The sequence below is a fragment of the Euprymna scolopes genome, chromosome 40, assembly GCF_053919585.1.
Source record: "Euprymna scolopes isolate OS-2025 chromosome 40, ASM5391958v1, whole genome shotgun sequence".
NCBI lineage: Eukaryota > Metazoa > Mollusca > Cephalopoda > Sepiida > Sepiolidae > Euprymna > Euprymna scolopes.
The window spans coordinates 9,376,958-9,397,910 of record NC_136521.1 but is presented as its reverse complement, the minus strand read 5'-3'; the positions used below and the strand labels follow the sequence as shown (position 1 = coordinate 9,397,910).

At 33.4% G+C, this 20,953-nt stretch overlaps 1 protein-coding gene across 1 annotated transcript in view; it reads left to right on the top strand.

Annotated features, from left to right (window-relative positions):
- The window catches only part of LOC145265360 (STAGA complex 65 subunit gamma-like), a 47,934-nt gene extending 27,661 nt beyond the window's left edge, over positions 1-20,273 (top strand). The window contains exon 3 of the mRNA XM_080121144.1: positions 18,371-20,273. Coding sequence (XP_079977270.1) covers positions 18,459-19,607 — 1,149 coding nt within the window. The 5' untranslated portion in view covers positions 18,371-18,458 and the 3' untranslated portion in view covers positions 19,608-20,273. The remainder of the gene's footprint in view (positions 1-18,370) is intronic.
- The last annotated feature ends 680 nt before the right edge of the window (positions 20,274-20,953 follow it).

Here is a 20,953-nt window from a genome sequence, read left to right as displayed (position 1 = left end):
CGGACAACCCCTTTATTCCTAAGAATATAAATATCTCGCCCCCCCCCCCGTATGATGGCTTGTCATTTATTCTACAGACAGACACATATATATTTCCCCCAAACCCCTGGCCTCTATGTGGAGACTAAAACATGCTATGGTTTCAAATGATCTGAAATAGCAACAAGGGGAGACTTGATTCCAAATATTTCTCATATATTATACCCCCCCTCTTTTGAAAATAGGGTTGTGAATATAGATTACATATAGATATATAGATTATGAATATTTCCAGTGTCAAATAATTTTTATACACTAAAATTGACTTTGTGTATGAAAAGCAAAGAGGGAAGATATAACATATGAGAAATATTTGGAATCAAGTCTCCCCTTACTGCTATCTTAGATCGTTTGAAACCATAGCAGCAAACCTTAGTCTCTACTCCATTAAGGCCAGAGGTTTTGGGGAATATCAGATATTTTGTAATTCATATGCAAAACTAGGAAAACAAATGACTATGATTGATTTTATATCTATAAAGAGGTGCCAAAAGTAGTCTCTGGATGATGGGTGATCCCCTTAATTTGCGACGTTAAGGGTAAATGTCACATAGCCCACTTCACAAGTAAAGTAGTTAGCTTTCAAACGAGCCTTCAATTGTTAAATTCTGATCAATAGTCGCTGAGATTTGGAACTTATAACATTGCCCCCCCCCAAATGTGATCTCTCTCTCTAATATATATATATATATATATATATATATATATATATATATATATATATATATATATATATATATATTTATTTATTTATTTATATATATATACACACATACAAATAGCCAAATTGAATATTAAAATGCTCATATCTTTGGTTCTATGAGACGAACCGACAAGAAAATTTGCAGGTTTTCAGAAGAGTATAAGACAATTCTATGGTTAAAATTTTATGATACTTGGTAAAAAAGGACCCATATTTTAAACCAATAAAATATGCCCAAATTTGCCTACATTTGTATTTATTGTGTCCTGGCAGGCCATATTCAGTTTTACTGCTTTAGTTGTCTCCCCTGTAACCTCGCTAGGCTACTAATATATATATATATAGACTAGCATGGGTGCCCGGCGTTGCCCGGGTGTTTGGAGGTGTATGCTGAACAAAAAAACAAAACAAAAAAAAAGGTCATTTTTTTTTTAAACTTTGACATCTATTATGAACCTTTAAAATTTATTGTTTCGGGCCCAACTCAAGTCATTAAGTTAAATCCATGCCCAAAGAACCTTTATCTAAAATTTCAAGTGTTTAGACCCAAAATTGTCGGAGGAGTTTGGTAGAGTTCTCAAAGATCAAATCGTTAAACGTTGACCCCTTAACAGCCCAATTTCTGGCCGAAAACGGATCACATAGATTTTCCCAAATCTCAGTACTCTGTACATCAAATTTCGAGTCTATAAACTTAAAATTGTCAGAGTTATTGCGTAGGGAAATAGACACACACACACACACACTTTCACTTTTATATATATATATATATATATATATATATATATATATATATATATATATATAAGAATGTGTATGAGGACACTTCTTAACAAATCTTTGATCTACAGACTTGAAGTTTGTTATATAAGGTATTCAGACATGTGGAAAACTTGTTAATCGGTTTTCATCCTGAAAAAAAATTGCCGCTAAAAGGTCGAAATAAAAAAAAAATGTACTTTTTATTTGTGTGTCAACTGTTTCACGACTGCGCATGCGCAGATTGTTCACATTATGTTAAAAATAAGTAAACTTGAAAACATTTTTTAAATTCATGGAAAGCTGGTCTAATGCTTATCGTACTTGTATTTAGGCTTTAAAATACTCATATAATACATACAATAATGATTTAAAAAGTTTAAAAAAAAAAATTGACTCGTGCGCCATCACCGCGAATCAAAACCAAAATGCTTAGCTATCGATTGACTTTTTCTTTTGACATTACTGCCTGAGCAGCATTCTGAACCACATCTGGCATCAATTGAAATGAATGGCTCTCGTCTTCAGGAGGCCTCAAGTTTTGACAAGCTTCTTGGCTTGACCATTACTCCTGATCTTAAATGGAACACATACATCAAATCTGTTGCCAAGGCCGCTGGAAAAATGGTGGGATCTTTCTATCGATCCGGTAGATATCTCACTGCTGATGCTATTCTCTATCTATATAAGAGCCAGGTACATCCAAGGATGGAATACTGTTGCCACATCTGGGCAGGAGCTGCTAGAAAGGACTTGTCCTGCCTTGATAGAGTTCAAAATAGACTTCGTAGCCTCGTAAGAGATGTCCTTTTCTCTTCCTTGCAACCTCTATCTCACAGAAGAGATGTTGCGAGTTTGTCTCTGATGTATCGTTATTTTCATGGAAAGTGTTCGTCTGAGCTTCAGTCTATGGTCCCTCCTCGCCAAACTTTCACAAGAAGCACTCGTCTAGCTGTAAACACTATCAATAATTCCCCCCACTCTTTATCTGTACCTAAACCTAAACGTAGATTCCATGAACAAAGCTTCTTTCTTAGAACTGCACTGACTACAATATGTTTGTGTTCAAGTCTAACGTAAATAAGTTCTTGATGAGCCGTTCCATATAAGTTATCAAATTTACCAAATTTTCATTACTAATGATTACTATATTGTCCAATTTCTACTGTACACTCTTTAACCCTTATCCTCGAGTGGCCTCTTGGCCTTGATAATGTGGTGATGCCTATGTAAAAAAAAGGCTTCAAATAAAAACATTAACCAATACCTATTACGTTACGCATGCATATTCGTAATACCGTCATTTGACCTTCACCTGACAAATTTCATTTCTTTAATTTTCACACTTCTATACCGATTTTCCCTGGCTAAAACTCAAACATAAAGTGTCGCATGGGTTTGAATACTCTATATTTTAAGTTTCAGGGCTGTAGACCAAAACTAACAGAGTAGTTTGGTAGGAAAATTTTTTAAACAAATATATATACGCATACATAAAAATATATAGCAAGATGTTTGTGTTTACTATAACCTTTTTACGCATATATTACGCAAGTATAAATCATGTAGAATATCTGCATGAATATAGTTACACGTAATAGTAAACTAAAGATGATCATTTCATAAGAAAACCAAAAACACTAATAGGGAATTAATTAAAATGAATGTTTACACGAATATGCAAATTAGCTAGATCTTTTGCAGATGAATGCAATTACATTACCTATATATAAGAAAGTTGTATTTTATTTTTAAAAAAGATACAAATGGTTTTTAATATGAATAGGAGTATAGATATATAGGCTTCTAGTCTTTATATATATATATATATATACATATATATTACTATATATATATATATATATATTACTATATATATATATATTACTATATATATATATATTACTATATATATATATATTACTATATATATATATTACTATATTACTATATATATATTACTATATATATATATAGTAATATATATATATTACTGTATATATATATATATATATATATATTACTATATATATATATATTACTATATATATATATATTACTATATATATATATATTACTATATATATATATATATTACTATATATATATATATATTACTATATATATATATATATATTACTATATACATATATATATATTACTATATATATATATATTACTATATATATATATATTACTATATATATATATATATATATATTACTATATATATATATATATTACTATATATATATATATATTACTATATATATATATATATATTACTATATATATATATATTACTATATATATATATATATATTACTATATATATATATATATTACTATATATATATATATTACTATATATATATATATTACTATATATATATATATATATTACTATATATATATATATATTACTATATATATATATATATATTACTATATATATATATATATTACTATATATATATATATATATTACTATATATATATATATATATTACTATATATATATATATATATTACTATATATATATATATATATTACTATATATATATATATATATTACTATATATATATATATATTACTATATATATATATATATATTACTATATATATATATATATATTACTATATATATATATATATTACTATATATATATATATATATATATATATATATATATATATATATAGTAATTTATAAAATATATATGGCGATTAAGCTACACTGCATATTCCGCGTTTCATCCACTCTAGGACGCCTCAGGCTTATGCGCATAAGCCTGATGAGTTCTAGAGTGGATGAAACGCGGAATATTCAGTGTAGCTTAATCGCCATATATATTTTATAAATTACTAACTAGCTCTACCTACGTATTGAGCACTTTTGAAGTAAATACTTAAAGTTTACGTATAAATCTATACTTTCGTATATTAATTTTATGTGAGTAAATTAAGTAGTTATATATATATGTATCACAACTCATCAGTGCGGCCAGACCAGCACCTCTCCCAAGCCGAGGATTGAACCTACAACCATCGCGTTTACAGTCGGCAGTTCTACCCATCGATCCACAGGAGCAGTGCCCACAAGTAACCTCCACAAATGTCTATTTAAACAAACATTCGTCCACCACTTTTATAGTGCTCAAACCGCTTGTTTACAAACAAAGAGCGAGCCTTGTGTTTTCAGCCAATTTAGTCGTGGGTGAGATTACTTACGACAGTGCTCTACCCCATAAGGGGGGGCTTTACTATAATATAGAGTGTAATAGACAGGGTCTAAAAGAGCAAAGCCTAAGTAAAATATAATTAAAAGTGATGTGCTCTGAGTATTTCAGTTATAATAAGCTCAATAGGTATAATTACCTAGAGCTATATAAATAGAAAAGGGCGAGCGATTAATAATTGTGAAATTATCAATCAAATTTACGTAGGAGGAAACAAAACAAAATCAAATTTATGTGTACGATCGTTTCGGAAGCAATATTTTTTATGCATTCGATATTTACAAATAAAACCATCGAGAAATAAGTGTCTCTCTGTTTTTTCTAGTGTTCATCTAATGTTTTTAATTAGGAGAATTTCCCTGCATTTCTCTGTGCTGTAGCATCGTTGAGAGTTGAAGTTTCCTGTTATTTGATTGTATATCCACTGGGTGGTATTTGTTGGTATTGTGGTTTTCAACGTGATAGGCCTTTCATCTCATATTCCTGACGAACGTGTTCATACTTCCAATTAAGCTAGTCAAATAGGTGTCATTAGATGGGATGACTATACATTAAACACACTCTTTTATTAATAGATCATTGTAAAACCAAACAACCCTAGCAAAATACATATGGAGCCTAAAAGATATGAAACTTTCCTTTAATATAAAATGCGAAACACTAAGATCTATGAGAACATATAAACCTAGCGATAAACTTTGTACTCTCTGTAGATTTGAGTCTCTGGCCATATTAAAATTCAAAGACACCCAATCAACTTGTTTAAATCTAAAAGAAGAAATACTACCAAGATGCATACATAGAAGATGTTCAAAATTTAACCATTATGAATCACCCTAACCTATCTATAAATATAAAAGGGAAAGTGTATGTATGTTTGTATGTGTGTTCGCTTTTTCTGTGTGTCTACAAAAGGCTTTTTTCAGAGAAGCGGTCGGTCGGTTCACAACTTTTTAAAACTTTTTATATCACATGTAAATCGTAATATCACACAGTTAACAACGAAGCTCGCCTGTCTATTTAATTTGCTCGATTTCGGGAAGATAAATATTCAACATTTGCCGCTCGCTGCATGTGGGTAAGTCTTTTTCCTATAATATCTTGGGAAAAAATAAAAATCCGCAGTACATGAAATACTATCCCGCAGTCAAACTTGACCTCATTAACTCATTAAAACGGGCACCTGCCAAATCCAAGTAATTAAATAAATTCAAACGTGTTTCCGTTAGCATCTCGCGGTGGGGCAATCATTAACGTCGCACGTTTTTTTCACACTTTAATTTACAACTTTGCCTCAACGGTTCGGGTTCGATCCTCATACTTACCTACCAAAACATTTTTGTAACCCCAGCTCCACCCCCGGAGTTTCCACACTCAACTCCAAACACCCGGGCAACGCTGGGTACCCCTCGCTAGTCTATATACATAAAAGGCAAAATTTGTGTGACCATTTTGTGTATGTCTTCAAAAGGCTTTTCTCGCACACGGTCCCGGGTTCGTTACTATCGCTTACAACTGTGTATATAGGTCCTATATAATAATATCTAGGAATTAGGAAAACGCGTAGTGCAGAGATTTATTTACGTCGATTTTTACGAAATTATTGCTATTTTGGCTTCTCGCGTGTTGATTGGGCTTTTTCATATAAAAAGCGAAACTAATTCAAAGTTAACACAGTTCTCGGCATCGCGCCCCCGGGAAACGTCCAGAAGCAATCAGCTTTGATCAATGTTGTACATCAGACAATTGCTATTCAATCTGAACAATTGGGAGCTGATTTCCCTCTCCCCAACATCTGTTGGGGAAAAAACAGTCAAATTTGGTGACTTCTATTTGACCTTCTTAATTAAGTCAAATAGAAGCAGCAGAGTTAACTTTTATTGTGCACGCCTGTTTATATAGTTCAATAAATAGATTCAAACCGATGTATGTTGTATGTCTCGATGGCCTAATAGGTAACGTCGCCCGGTTTTTTTTTTTCACACATTAATTTCCAACTCAAGGGTACGGGTTCGATTCTCATACTTACCTACCAAAATATTTATTATTATTATTATTCAACCCCCCCCCCGGAGTTTAGATTTACCTCAAAACACCCGGGCATCGCCGGGTACCCCCCGCTAGTATATATATAAAAGCGAAAATGTGTGTGTGCTTGTGTGTGCACTTTTTATGTATGTCCGCCAAAGGCTTTTTTCAGGGGATCGCTCAGTGGAGTCACTCATTCTTAAGACTTTTTATATGCTCCGTATATTATAATATCTAAGTTTTACGAAACAAGCTTGATTGTACCTTTAATTTCGGCGACTTTTACACGCTATTTTCGCGATTCAAATAAATTCGTAACGTAGAAATATGGTTTTATTCGCTTATAACGAATCAAAAATTACATTTATATATATATATATATATATATATATATATATATATATATATATCAGGGGCGGAGATGGGACTGGTGCCACTCGTGCCTGGCACGCCCAATAACTCGGTTAATTTTATTCAAAATGGATTAAATTCATCCATTAATTTCAAGCAATCATACTTAGTATGATCTCAATTAAATTACGTATATTTTCAAGTTTCGATAACTTAGTAGGCAAAAGTTCATAAGTATATCTGGGAATAATACAACGATGCTGCTTTGAACAGATGGTCTTTGTCTGGCCTCCGTCAGATCCATTGAACCTCCTCTAAAAGCGGCTACAATGTTGGGCACGCGTAATCCGTGCCAAGCACAAGATCCCTCATAATAACAGTAAAGAAGGAAACTGAAAGAAAAGCCGGTCTTGCTTTGCCCTGCGTGCGGTTAGTGTAGTACCTGTTCTGATGCAAAAGTACAAAGTTATCACCCATTTGACCACCTTGTGTGTTAAGTTTAAGGGTCTTTTTTATTGTTTATACATATTTGCAAAAAAAAAATGCTTAATCATGCCCCTTGTAAAATAATGAACATCTATTATACAAAAGTCAAAATGGACACGAGCGTTACATTTACGGCGAACTTCCCTTATATTTCTTAAATAGTAATATCTCCGATTTGCGAACGGATACCGTCTCTATCTTTTATTTGATCGAGTTTTTAAAAATTCGCTGGTTTCCAGTGTTTGTTTTGTCTTTTTCATACACAAGCGAAATTGATCGAATCGAACGCAAGCGCCTCCTGACCGGGACGTCTTGAAGGCAGTTAGCTTTGAAATCCTTCATATCAGACAATTGCTATTTATTTGGACACTGCCAGATCTCCCCCTTTTTTGGTTTTCCCCAACATCGTGGTGAAACAAATACGGCAAAAAGCGGAAAGCCTAACTGGCCTACAGCCAGATTCCTCATTCATTTCGTATTCTGCTGTGGCGTAATGGTTGACATCGTTAAATTTGAACGCTTTACACTTCCGGTCGCGTCATGGCGTAGCAGTAAGATGTCAGGTTTCACGGTGCTTGCCTACTATCACTTTTTTTTTCTTCTCAACACACATCTCCAAACACGCGGGCAACGCCGGGCACCCCCGCTAGTTAAAAATAAATCGAAAAAAGTCAGTAATTAAAGCTTATATTACACTAATAGATAATGATCATAAATTTAACTAGAAATCATAAGATTCGATGCTTATACAATCCTCCAACAAATGTCTTTTTTCATTATAATTTAAAATGACTTACTTTAGAATTTAAATAAACTGACATGAACACCTATTTGAAGGTGATTACTACATCTTTACGTACATAGCAATTAGATTTTTAAAAACAGTTACAAATACCAACGATCGCTTGTAGATTTTACAAATATCCTTATCAAAGAGGATTTGCGCACCGAGAGGTCTCCTTACGGTTTTTAAAAAGTAGCATCGAAACCCTGTTTTTTACGAAGGTATTTATTTTATAAACTTCTTTTTAAACTTTTTTTGTAAATATAATTCCTTATTTTCGTTTAAATGTTATGTCATCGAAAAATTCTAAGACAGTTTTCCGTACTTATATTTAACAAGCAAAATTACCCGTCGTTGACCCTACAGAAAATGGACACTGATTTATGAAAGTATAAGTTATGAAAAGGAAGGGTTGTAAAGAGATAGCTTCGAATTTGGGTGTTTTAAAACCAAAGCAAAATATGATGAAAGTAAAAATAAAATAGATAAACCCCATACTTTTTTATACCATACCTGTTCACACTGAAACACTTATCACAATATTCTGTAGATCTATATTAAAAAACCTTGTTAAACTTTGACATATTTCCATTCTATGGAGGCCAGGCGCGAAGGCAGACCCTACAATTTTATTATACCATCCCTATTTAAGTTAAAACATACTTATCAACGTATTATGTAAATCTATATAAAAAACACTTGTAAACTTTTTTTTCCCATACTTTGTAGACCAGGCGCGTGCGCAGACCCCACAATTTTAATAAACCATCATTATGCCGGATCAAACATACCTTTCTGTGTCTCGATATTTCTTCTATCATTATATGTGATCAGTTTTCTATAATAGTCAACGATATAGGAGCCTATTCGTGACCACACACACAGACGTTCAGCTTTATATTATAGATTTCGCCATTATAAAAAATCTTGTCCTAGTATTAAATCAAATGTAATTACAAATTTTTCCTATTTTTCCCCCTTTTACCATTCAACCAATTAAAAATCATTACACAACAGTTTAATTGTATCAAACATCTAATATTAATCATATGAACACAAGAATTAAATTCCATTTAAAATATTACCTTTTTTTTTTCTTGGTTCACAAACTATATTTACTTCAATAAGCTGGTTAAAATATGGTGTCCTCTCTCTCCACTCCCCTTCTATTTTTTGCTGATGAGGAGACGATATCCAGAAATCCTGTACTTATTTCTCGATTGTTTTATCTAATGAATAAGAGGATATCGTTTCCGAAACGATCGTACATATGAACGTGATTTTATGTTTCCTCCTATGAAAACTGGATTGATAATTTTACAATTAGTAACCCTTATATATATATATATATATTATATCCCCCACACGGCTGGATCACTGAAGTTATGCAACGTTGAACCTAGTCAGTACTAAATGGGTGACTATTTGAGACTTCAAGGTGCTGTATGTGCTCTCTGCTTATCTCGGCATTGTTTCCAGTCGTCCTGGACTTCTCCTTGCCACTGAACTGAAACAATGCCGATTTAGAAGAGGTGTGGGTGGGGTATCTTCGAAATTCATGACCAATACAGACAGTAAAATCTTGTAAAATATAATTGATTCATCGTAAGGGGTGGTCAACAGAGAAACCAACAAAGAATTATTACGAATATATCTATCTTCTCTTCTCTTCTATCTTCTCTTCTCTTCTATCTTCTCTTCTATATCTATCTTCTCTTCTATATCTATCTTCTCTTCTCTTCTATCTTCTCTTCTATATCTATCTTCTCTTCTCTTCTATCTTCTCTTCTCTTCTATCTTCTCTTCTCTTCTATCTTCTCTTCTATCTATCTATCTTCTCTTCTATCTATCTATCTATCTATCTTCTCTTCTATCTATCTATCTTCTCGTCTATCTATCTATCTTCTCTTCTATCTATCTATCTTCTCTTCTATCTATCTATCTATCTATCTTCTCTTCTATCTATCTATCTTCTCTTCTATCTATCTATCTATCTATCTATCTTCTCTTCTATCTATCTATCTATCTTCTCTTCTATCTATCTATCTATCTATCTATCTTCTCTTCTATCTATCTATCTATCTATCTTCTCTTCTATCTATCTATCTATCTATCTTCTCTTCTATCTATCTATCTATCTTCTCTTCTATCTATCTATCTTCTCTTCTATCTATCTTCTCTTCTATCTATCTTCTCTTCTATCTATCTATCTATCTTCTCTTCTATCTATCTATCTATCTTCTCTTCTATCTATCTATCTATCTTCTCTTCTATCTATCTATCTTCTCTTCTATCTATCTATCTTCTCTTCTATATCTATCTTCTCTTCTATATCTATCTTCTCTTCTATATCTATCTTCTCTTCTATATCTATCTTCTCTTCTATATCTATCTTCTCTTCTATATCTATCTTCTCTTCTATATCTATCTTCTCTTCTATATCTATCTTCTCTTCTATATCTATCTATCTATCTTCTTCTATCTTTCTTCTATCTTCTATTCTTCTATCTATCTTCTACCTATCTTCTTCTATCTTCTATATAAATAAAATGAACTCATTTTTTCCCGTCTGATTTTGACATTAATAGGATTAAAAATCAAGATATTTTATGCAAATATAATATGCACAAACGGCAGAACAATATCTGAGGTGTGTTATAGGCTTATTATTTCTCAAATTCCTCGATAATCTTAGATTTCTATACTTTTTCTGCTGAGAAGTCACGGCCAAAATCGGTTAAGATCAATGGAAGTGGTAAAATATTTTCTCTCTAAAAATTCCTCCTCCCCCTGCCACCACTTAACACCGTTTGTGGATCGTTCACAAGGAACAGTTGAGAAGAGAACACCGGTTTGGCTTCGTAGTTAGTTCATGTGAAGTTATTTAAAATCACTAAACTAAGCTGCAGTGCTCTGTGGCGTAGTGGTTAGCGTGCTGGACAATTCACATTATATTTTCACGTTCGCGCCGACCTACCGTAGTCGTTTTTTTTTTTTTCCTAAACAACTGGAATGGACTTTTCTTGGTGGCCGAACTGTTAACGTTGCAGATGTTTTTTTTTTTTTGTTTTTTTTCACACTTTATTTTCCTACTTTTACTCATGACTCCGGGTTTGATCCTTCCTACTTACCTACCATAACATTTTTTTAAACTCCCCGTCCCGGAAACAAACACTCGGGCAACGCTGGATACCCCCGCTAGTCTATCTATCTATATAAATAAAATGAACTCATTTTTTCCCGTCTGATTTTGACATTAATAGGATTAAAAATCAAGATATTTTATGCAAATATAATATGCACAAACGGCAGAACAATATCTGAGGTGTGTTATAGGCTTATTATTTCTCAAATTCCTCGATAATCTTAGATTTCTATACTTTTTCTGCTGAGAAGTCACGGCCAAAATCGGTTAAGATCAATGGAAGTGGTAAAATATTTTCTCTCTAAAAATTCCTCCTCCCCCTGCCACCACTTAACACCGTTTGTGGATCGTTCACAAGGAACAGTTGAGAAGAGAACACCGGTTTGGCTTCGTAGTTAGTTCATGTGAAGTTATTTAAAATCACTAAACTAAGCTGCAGTGCTCTGTGGCGTAGTGGTTAGCGTGCTGGACAATTCACATTATATTTTCACGTTCGCGCCGACCTACCGTAGTCGTTTTTTTTTTTTTCCTAAACAACTGGAATGGACTTTTCTTGGTGGCCGAACTGTTAACGTTGCAGATGTTTTTTTTTTTTTGTTTTTTTTCACACTTTATTTTCCTACTTTTACTCATGACTCCGGGTTTGATCCTTCCTACTTACCTACCATAACATTTTTTTAAACTCCCCGTCCCGGAAACAAACACTCGGGCAACGCTGGATACCCCCGCTAGTCTATCTATATAAATAAAATGAACTCATTTTTTCCCGTCTGATTTTGACATTAATAGGATTAAAAATCAAGATATTTTATGCAAATATAATATGCACAAACGGCAGAACAATATCTGAGGTGTGTTATAGGCTTATTATTTCTCAAATTCCTCGATAATCTTAGATTTCTATACTTTTTCTGCTGAGAAGTCACGGCCAAAATCGGTTAAGATCAATGGAAGTGGTAAAATATTTTCTCTCTAAAAATTCCTCCTCCCCCTGCCACCACTTAACACCGTTTGTGGATCGTTCACAAGGAACAGTTGAGAAGAGAACACCGGTTTGGCTTCGTAGTTAGTTCATGTGAAGTTATTTAAAATCACTAAACTAAGCTGCAGTGCTCTGTGGCGTAGTGGTTAGCGTGCTGGACAATTCACATTATATTTTCACGTTCGCGCCGACCTACCGTAGTCGTTTTTTTATTTTTTTTTCCTAAACAACTGGAATGGACTTTTCTTGGTGGCCGAAGTGTTAACGTTGCAGATGTTTTTTTTTTTGTTTTTTTTCACACTTTATTTTCCTACTTTTACTCATGACTCCGGGTTTGATCCTTCCTACTTACCTATCATAACATTTTTTAAAACTCCCCGTCCCGGAAACAAACACTCGGGCAACGCCGGGTACCCCCGCTAGTATATATATATAAGAAAAATGTTACTGTATCATACCTAACTGGCCCATTTGTTTTTGTTTTCAAATAGTTTTTATTGCTCTTTATTTAATCTCAAATTCAGTTTTTCCGAGTGGATTCGAAAAAAAAAAAATTTGTTTTTAATGGTGGCATCTTTGGAAAAAGTAAACCTGGTTTTGAATTCAAGGCTTACCGATGTTTTGAATTTTTTGATTTGTTTTCTACGAGAGTACTCCTCATTGTATAAACACCCCTCAACCTCCCCATGTTTAAAACGACTTTAGAAATACCCCCTCAACCTCGGAAATCGTTCTTAAGATTGGGGTGTTTATATTAAGCTGGGTACTTTCCTAAACAAAAAAAAAAAAAAAAATTACGAAAAGAATTCATAACGAAGCTTGCTTTTTCCAAAGATGCCACCATTTTTTTTTTTTTTAAATCCGCTCGGAAAAACTTAATTTGATATTAAATAAAGAGGAATAAAAACTTTGAAAACAAATGAGCCAGGTAGGTATAATATTAATTTTTAATGGCTACGGTAACATTTCTTGGGTACTAGTTCAGTGATGCGGACTTAAATAATAACGTTATTATTTAAAAAGCCATTCTTAACATTTTGTACCTATTCTATACTTCAACCTTACAATTAAATAAAAGAAAAATACAAAACTTGGAAATACGATTTCAAAAATAGCGCGAATCACTCTCTGCACTAGCACCATTTCTTGTATTTTCGTGTAGTTGTTACTTGGCTTCTCTGCTAAATTACCATCGTAAGTTTGCTGTATTCTAAAGATTATAAAAATATTCTGATTTAAATTCCTTAAAATTAGTGAATTTGAAAATTCCCCCAAAAGCTAAAAACAGGAAAAATGGAACCGAATGTTATTTTTCCGTGTTTTGGTCCCCCCTCGCCAATCTTTCACGAAAAACACCCGTCTAGCTGAATCCACTGTGAAAAATTTCCCCCACTCTATATCTGTGCCTAAATCAAAACGCGGATTCCATGAACAAAGCTTCTTTCTTAGAACTGCACGCCCGGGGAACTCTGCTTCCCACCGGACTACAACTTGGATGTGTTCAAGTCCAACGTTAACAAATTCTTAATGAACCGCCCCCTTAAGTAAACACTTCATCAAATCTCCACACTAACGTAATGTACTTGCAATAACCCTTATCCCTGAGTGGCTTCCGGGCCTTGATAAGTGGTGATCACTGTAAAAAAAAAAGGCAATGAAAACACCAGTTTTAAATTATCTCAAATCAAATAATTGATCAATTTCGTTATGTATTTTATTTAGTTTTTACATACTATGTATAAACTGAGAGGAAATATACAAAAAAAATTCTCATATTTTGCCTCCCCCCCCGCCCACTATTGCGACCTTATAGGAAGTTCTGTTTTTATCTGTGTATGTGGGGGGGGGATTTGCATCTGTAATTTTCTACGTATTCAAATATACTGGAATGATGAAATAAAATATATTTAAATAAACTGTCGATTTATAGAATTTTTCTCGATTTTTCGGAAAAAGTTGGAAATGAATTAAGATGAAGTTTTGCGGAATTTTCTTTTCGCCTGTGAAATTTCAAAATATTTCCAAAATTTATTCTTTATAATAATTGACATTCCAGACTTGAAAAAAAAATGTGGAAGATTTATTAAAAAATATATATCTTACTGTTAATAATTAAAAAAAGCAAAAAAAAAACCTAATCTATGCAGTTTTCTGTCAATGAGCAAATTCAAAAAATATATTTAGAAATCGAATGTGAATGTTTTTATGGAAGCCCAATTTGTTCATCTTAAAATAAAAATCGTCACATAACTTGTTTCTTCATTGTTAGAACAAAACATAATTTCTAAACCAAGTTACTGACTCAATTGCGTTCAGTTAAATTTTTGGGAGCACGGCTGATTTTTAATATCTGTTAATATAAAGTGACTTTATATTTTTAGTGATATATTTTATATATATATATATATATATATATATATATATATATATATATATATATATATATATATATATATATATAGTGAGTTTATAATTCCATCCAAACATTTTGAGTTTAAAATAAGTGTCCGATAAAGTAAATTTAAGGAGTTAATTTTAAATTTTAATGTTTACTTTTAGGAAGTTAAATATTTTCTTGAATAAAGAGGAATTTAATAAAAATTTTTTTTTTTTTCGAGCTACAAATTGCGATATTGAAAATGTATTGATATCAACAAGGAAAAGTTGTCACTTAGGGCCGTCCATAGCTACTAGAAGTTAAGTTTTAGGTGTTGTCTGCTTAAATATTAGTTTTTTTTTTTTTTTTTTTCTAATATGTATATCTTTTCATTATATTTCAAGCCAAAGGTAAGACTGTTTACTGCCAAATGATCGAAGCAAAACCAGTTATGTATGTTGGCACTGATTCCCCCTCCTATATTTTTAATGTTTTAGCTATTTATTTATTTTATTTAAATTTTTTTTTTTTTTCCGAAAAAAGATTAACACCTTTTTGTCTTTTAGGTATTGTCAATTTGCGATGTTCAAATCAAATTTCGACGGTTTTATGGAATATAAAAAATATGTTTATATACAATTTAAACCATGATTTTTCTTCAATATAGTGAAAATTACGATGAATTCAATTTTTTTAGTTTTTCTACTTATATTTTGTTATGAATGTTAAAACAAAACACCTAAACATAAAAACACCTAAATTAAGACGTACTTTTCGCCTGACAAGATCTGAAGTTATCAATAACTTCAGATTAAAACAGTGTGTCCCGCCCCACACCATCTGTTTCATTTTTCTATATCTCACTTTCACACTAATATGATCCTTTTCATACTTAGTTTCTTTAAATAATTTACAAGCAAAAATTCTGCATGCATTTTGCTAGCTCATCCCTTCTGACGAGAAAAGTATTTCTTCGAAACTACGCAGATTAAGGATTTTCACATCTATTTGTTTTCTTTCCGGATATTTTTTTTTTAACTTAACGTGTTTATCAGCACACTTTAAACTTTTGTACTAATATATTTATGATTTAGAATTAAAATGGAAAGACAACGAGTTTCACACACCCATATTAATGGGAAAAATGTTTATTCAATTATATTTCAAATTTTATTCATTACAAAACTTTAATTTATGAAGTCTGTAAATACAAATAGATGACAAACGTCTAGATTCCTTTTTTCTAAAATACTGACCATATTACCGTTTATTTCTGTGTTAGAATTGCTCAATTGTTGACAGCATCCGTTTCGTATCGCATAATCATTCCTGTCATGCCAATTTTTGTATGCGTATAAATTTAAGTCAGACAGTAACAAATAAGGCTGTTTTGGTTTCGATTCTAGCTGATGGCGCTTAAGTTGTATATATTTTTTTAACGTTTGCAATCACTATGTATTGGTATAACGTATTGACTCTATAATGATTTGAAATCTACATGAATTAAAATATATTTAAGCGTAATTTACAATCAGTGCACGTCAGGGGGTACTAATACATATTGGGTGCAATATGATAATCAATAATTAATTTTATCTTTAATAATAAATACGAAATCTGCATAATAAAAAATATATTTAAGCGTATTTTACGACCGGCTAACGCCGAGAGGCCTGCTAGCATTAAATACAAACGAATCATAAAATTGCAACAACTATGAAATAAGCAATTATCCTCAAATCACTATAAATGAAAATATTTGTAGAGGAAATATAATTATCGGTAAAATCAATATGAATCATTAATATTTAGTTTAGCGTTGCATGTGTTGGACGGCTTTTAGATATCGACTTTTAAACTTCTCTCTTATCAAGAAGTTTGGTTTGCTTGAAGCATTGTTTAACGGATACAAGGTGTTTTTGAAGGCTTTAATGCAGGAATGTACAGTCGTTGTGGGCAGATAAATAATTCGATATTTTTTATTTACTTGAATGTTTTTTCCTTTCAACTGTGGATCGTATTAAATAGCAGTTGGAAAAAGAAAAAAACAAACAATTCAAGTTAATAAATCTATATCTATAAAAGTGAAAGTGTCTGTCTGTATACATTTCCCTACACAGTAACTCTGTCAATCAATCGAAATTTGATATACAGGGCACTGAAATTTGGGAAAATCTCTAATTCGGCCAAAGATTTGGCTGTTAAGAGGTTAAAGTTCGACGATTTGACCTTTGAGAACTTTACCAAACTCCTCCGTCAATTTTCGGTCTAAACACTTGAAATTTTAGATAAGGTTCCTTGGACATGGATCTAAATGAATAACTTGATTTGAGCCCAAAACAAATGTTAAGGGGGTCATAATAGGGGTAAAAGTTAAAGAAAAAAAAATTGACCTCTGCGGTCTCTCCCAAATTACTCAGACAATTTCTGGTCTAAACATTTGAAATTTTACATAAGGGTTCAGAGATAGGGCAAGCTTTTTAATCGGTTTGGGTCGAAAATTTGAGCTACCAATATATAAATTAATGTATGTTTGCATGTCTGCCTAAAACTTTCGACAGAGGCGACGGATTTTCACAAGATCAGTATCGTTTTGAAGTTCGACCCTTCAGACGACAAATATCGAAAAATTGGCTAAAACCATTTTCTTCACCCTCAACTGGGCAATTTTCAACTAGGGGGGGTCGCTTTTTTCAGATATTTTCGAAAGTCATCCCCTCTTTTCGATCGTCTACCTTTAATTTAATTTAAACCTACGTCACTTCCAGTTTAGCGGTGGTCGTAACAGCAAAGACGTCATGTTTTTTTTCCTGTTCTTTTCCTCCTTCGCTGTACAGTTTCAGGCCTACTTTCCTACTACCACTTTTTTTTTGTTTTTGCGCAACACACACCTCCAAACGCCGGGCACCCATGCTAGTAATAATAAAAAAATTGAATTATCTGCTCATAACGACAGTACTTTCGTGCATTGTAAGCCTTCAAAAACACCTTTTCTCTCTGATCAGATTAATTTTAGATGTTATTTCCTTAATTGAAGTAGGATTTTGGTGCTTTGCATTTCCGCGATTTCCCCCGAAGTTACTCGGGTGTGCCCGGCAGATAACAAGAATAACCGGAAACGCAAATACAATTGCTGCAATCCCTTTTCCCGTGTTACGAATGGCGACAGCCACTGAAATTCATTAATACATTGTAAAAAAAAAAATGTCTGAATAACACGGCAAACCACTTGTCGACAGTTTTCTGTTCTTCCCGTCATCTGCCGAACACATCCGAATAACTTCGTGGAAATCAGATTGATAAAATGCAGAAGTACCAAGATTGTTACAGGCCAGATACCCTAGCTGACGCTAAACCAGTGTGGCGATGGGGACCAGTTTTTTTTACATGCTCTATTGAAAAAAATTATTTACCTTTTTAATATTTTGATTTTAATTTTACATTGTCTTTTAATATTTTTATTTTTATTTTTCAGATCTGATAAAAAACAGATTTCTTTAATCTTAAAGGATCGGAGCCTTTTATTTTTAATTCTACTTTTAAAAGATTTCTCATAACCAAAGATGACGACTCAACATTGGGGTGACATTCCGGTCATCACGGACGCCGATTCAGGCATAGTAGCCCTAGAACGAGAACAATTAATCAAACCTCGCCCGTTGGAGATCGAGGATCCAACGTTGTATAGCCCCTACTCGCGGGTAGGATTTGATGGTGACTACAACGGACCGAGTTCCAACCGAGGAACCGTGTCGGATCCGGAGCAATTCGATGCAGACCCGATCACCCTACACACCATCCAACTCGTGCAGCATTCACGAAAAATGAAGGCCCTCATTCAACAGGCCCAACAACAGAGTAGGGAGAGTTCTAAAAATGATAAAACCGAAGTTCATTTAGCGCCAGCCATACCATTTCCGGAATACCCGGAAACCGGAAAGCTTAACCAAAAACGGCTGAAAACATGCTCATTCCAAAGACCAATTGGTAACACGAATTTTAATTCAGGAATCGGCAGCGCCCCGACTCCGATTGATAGTATTGATTGTCGGAGACTCATTCGGCGATCGATAGCAAAAATCTGCGCGCATATTGGTTTCGATTTGTGTAAAGAATCGAGTTTAGAATTATTGGTGGATACTACGCGTGAATATTATCAACGCATCACCAAACACCTCCGATCAGCCGTGGACAGTCAGCTACTTCTTGGACATTCCGGCTTTCCAGATGTGCTCGAGCAAGTGTTCAGAGAGTGCGGGGTTGGCAGTGTCCGTGATCTTGAAGAATTTTACAACAATCGTATCCTCCGTTACCACGAGTCGATGGTCAACCAGTGCCAGCAATTGATTCTTGATTACGAAAAGCTCCAGCAGGCCAATAAAGCTGCAAACGAGAAACCTGCCCCTCTCTTTGGCGTCAGCGATGTGAAAATCAAAGAGGAGGTAATCGAGGAGCAGACTGTAGACAGCAATGTGTCTCCACCCGTGGACGAGGAGGAGAAGGAGGAAACTGCGATGATTGAGATGGAAGAGTTTCATATGGAGGCTCTGGGCCCGATGGAAATGTGCCTCGAGCAGGACGCTGCGACAACTAGTGTGCCAGATCTGGAGTATACAGAACCAGTTGGGATGGCAGAGGAACAGGGCGTCGTTAAAAAAATTGTCTTAGACACAGACGACGAAGACACAGACTTTAAAGAAGAGACAACATAAATCTATATCTAAAAGTGTGCGTGGACACTTCTCAACGAATTTTTTTTATCTACATACTTGAAATTTGATATATAGGGTGTTCAGACATGCAGAAACCGTTTTAATCGGTTTTCACTCGGGGGGGGGGGAAAGTGCTGCTTAGGAGCCAAATTGGAACGTGAGGTCATTGGATTTTCATCTGTTTGTCAACCGTTTCATGAATGTGCATGCGTGAATCGTTCACGTGAGTTTCTTTATGTTAAGAATACGGAGGCTTGAAACCACTTTTTACAGATGGTGTCAAGCTGGCCTAATGGTTATCGTCCTTGACTGGCTGACTTTAAGTTTGGGTTTCAATCTCAGCTATAATATATTTTTTATTTACAAAAAATGAACTTTAAAAAAAAAACGTAATACTCGCATGCACATGTCTCGGTTTTTGTATGAATTTAAATATCATATTTATTCGTATTTTGCGACCGGGCATCGTCGGGTCGCCTGCTAGTAGTCAATATTGTCGATTACCTACGCGATTGTATTTTTGTTTTTATTTATTAGACATACGTGTGCCCCATTGTGTCAGAAGGTATGCAACTATTTATTAAACTTTGTCATTTTAAAATTCATGAACATTAATATATTATATATGTAATATATTACAATTAAACAATTCTTCATACCTACAAATACTAGTGTTTCATTCTTACGCAATCATCAGTGTAGGGGTACCAATTCAAACCCAGCCACCCATATGATTTATAATATAAATCTATCCTGTCTGTTTAAATGTTTGTACGTCTCGGCCTGAAACTTTCGACGGAGGGAACGGATTTTCAGAAGTATCGGTTTAAAGCTCGACCCTTCGGACGAATAATATAAAAAAAATTGGCCAAAAACATTGATTCCTTCACCCTTAACTGCGCATTTTTTTTTTACAGAGAAGGGTCGCTTTTTTTTTCGCCGATATTTTCGAAAGTCCTCCATCTTCAATTGTCTAGCCTTAATTTAAGCCCCACTTTTTTCCCTTTAAATTTCACTCCCGGTTTAGCAATGGATTCAACACATTTTTCATATTCTTTTCCGTCTTCCCGATACGGGTTCGAGCCTGCCTGAATACTAACACTTTTTCTTTGTGTTGCTCAATACACATCTCCCGGGTAGTGTGTGTGTGTGTGTGTGTGTGTGTGTGTGTGAACACGATTTAAATATATATATGCTATGATGTATATAATGAATATATATAAATGGCATATATATATATATATATATATATATATATATATATATATAAAACTCGAATAAGTTTTTATTTGCATATCATTGTTAGTTCTTATAGAATTAGGGATCGCTTATTTTTACCTTTCACT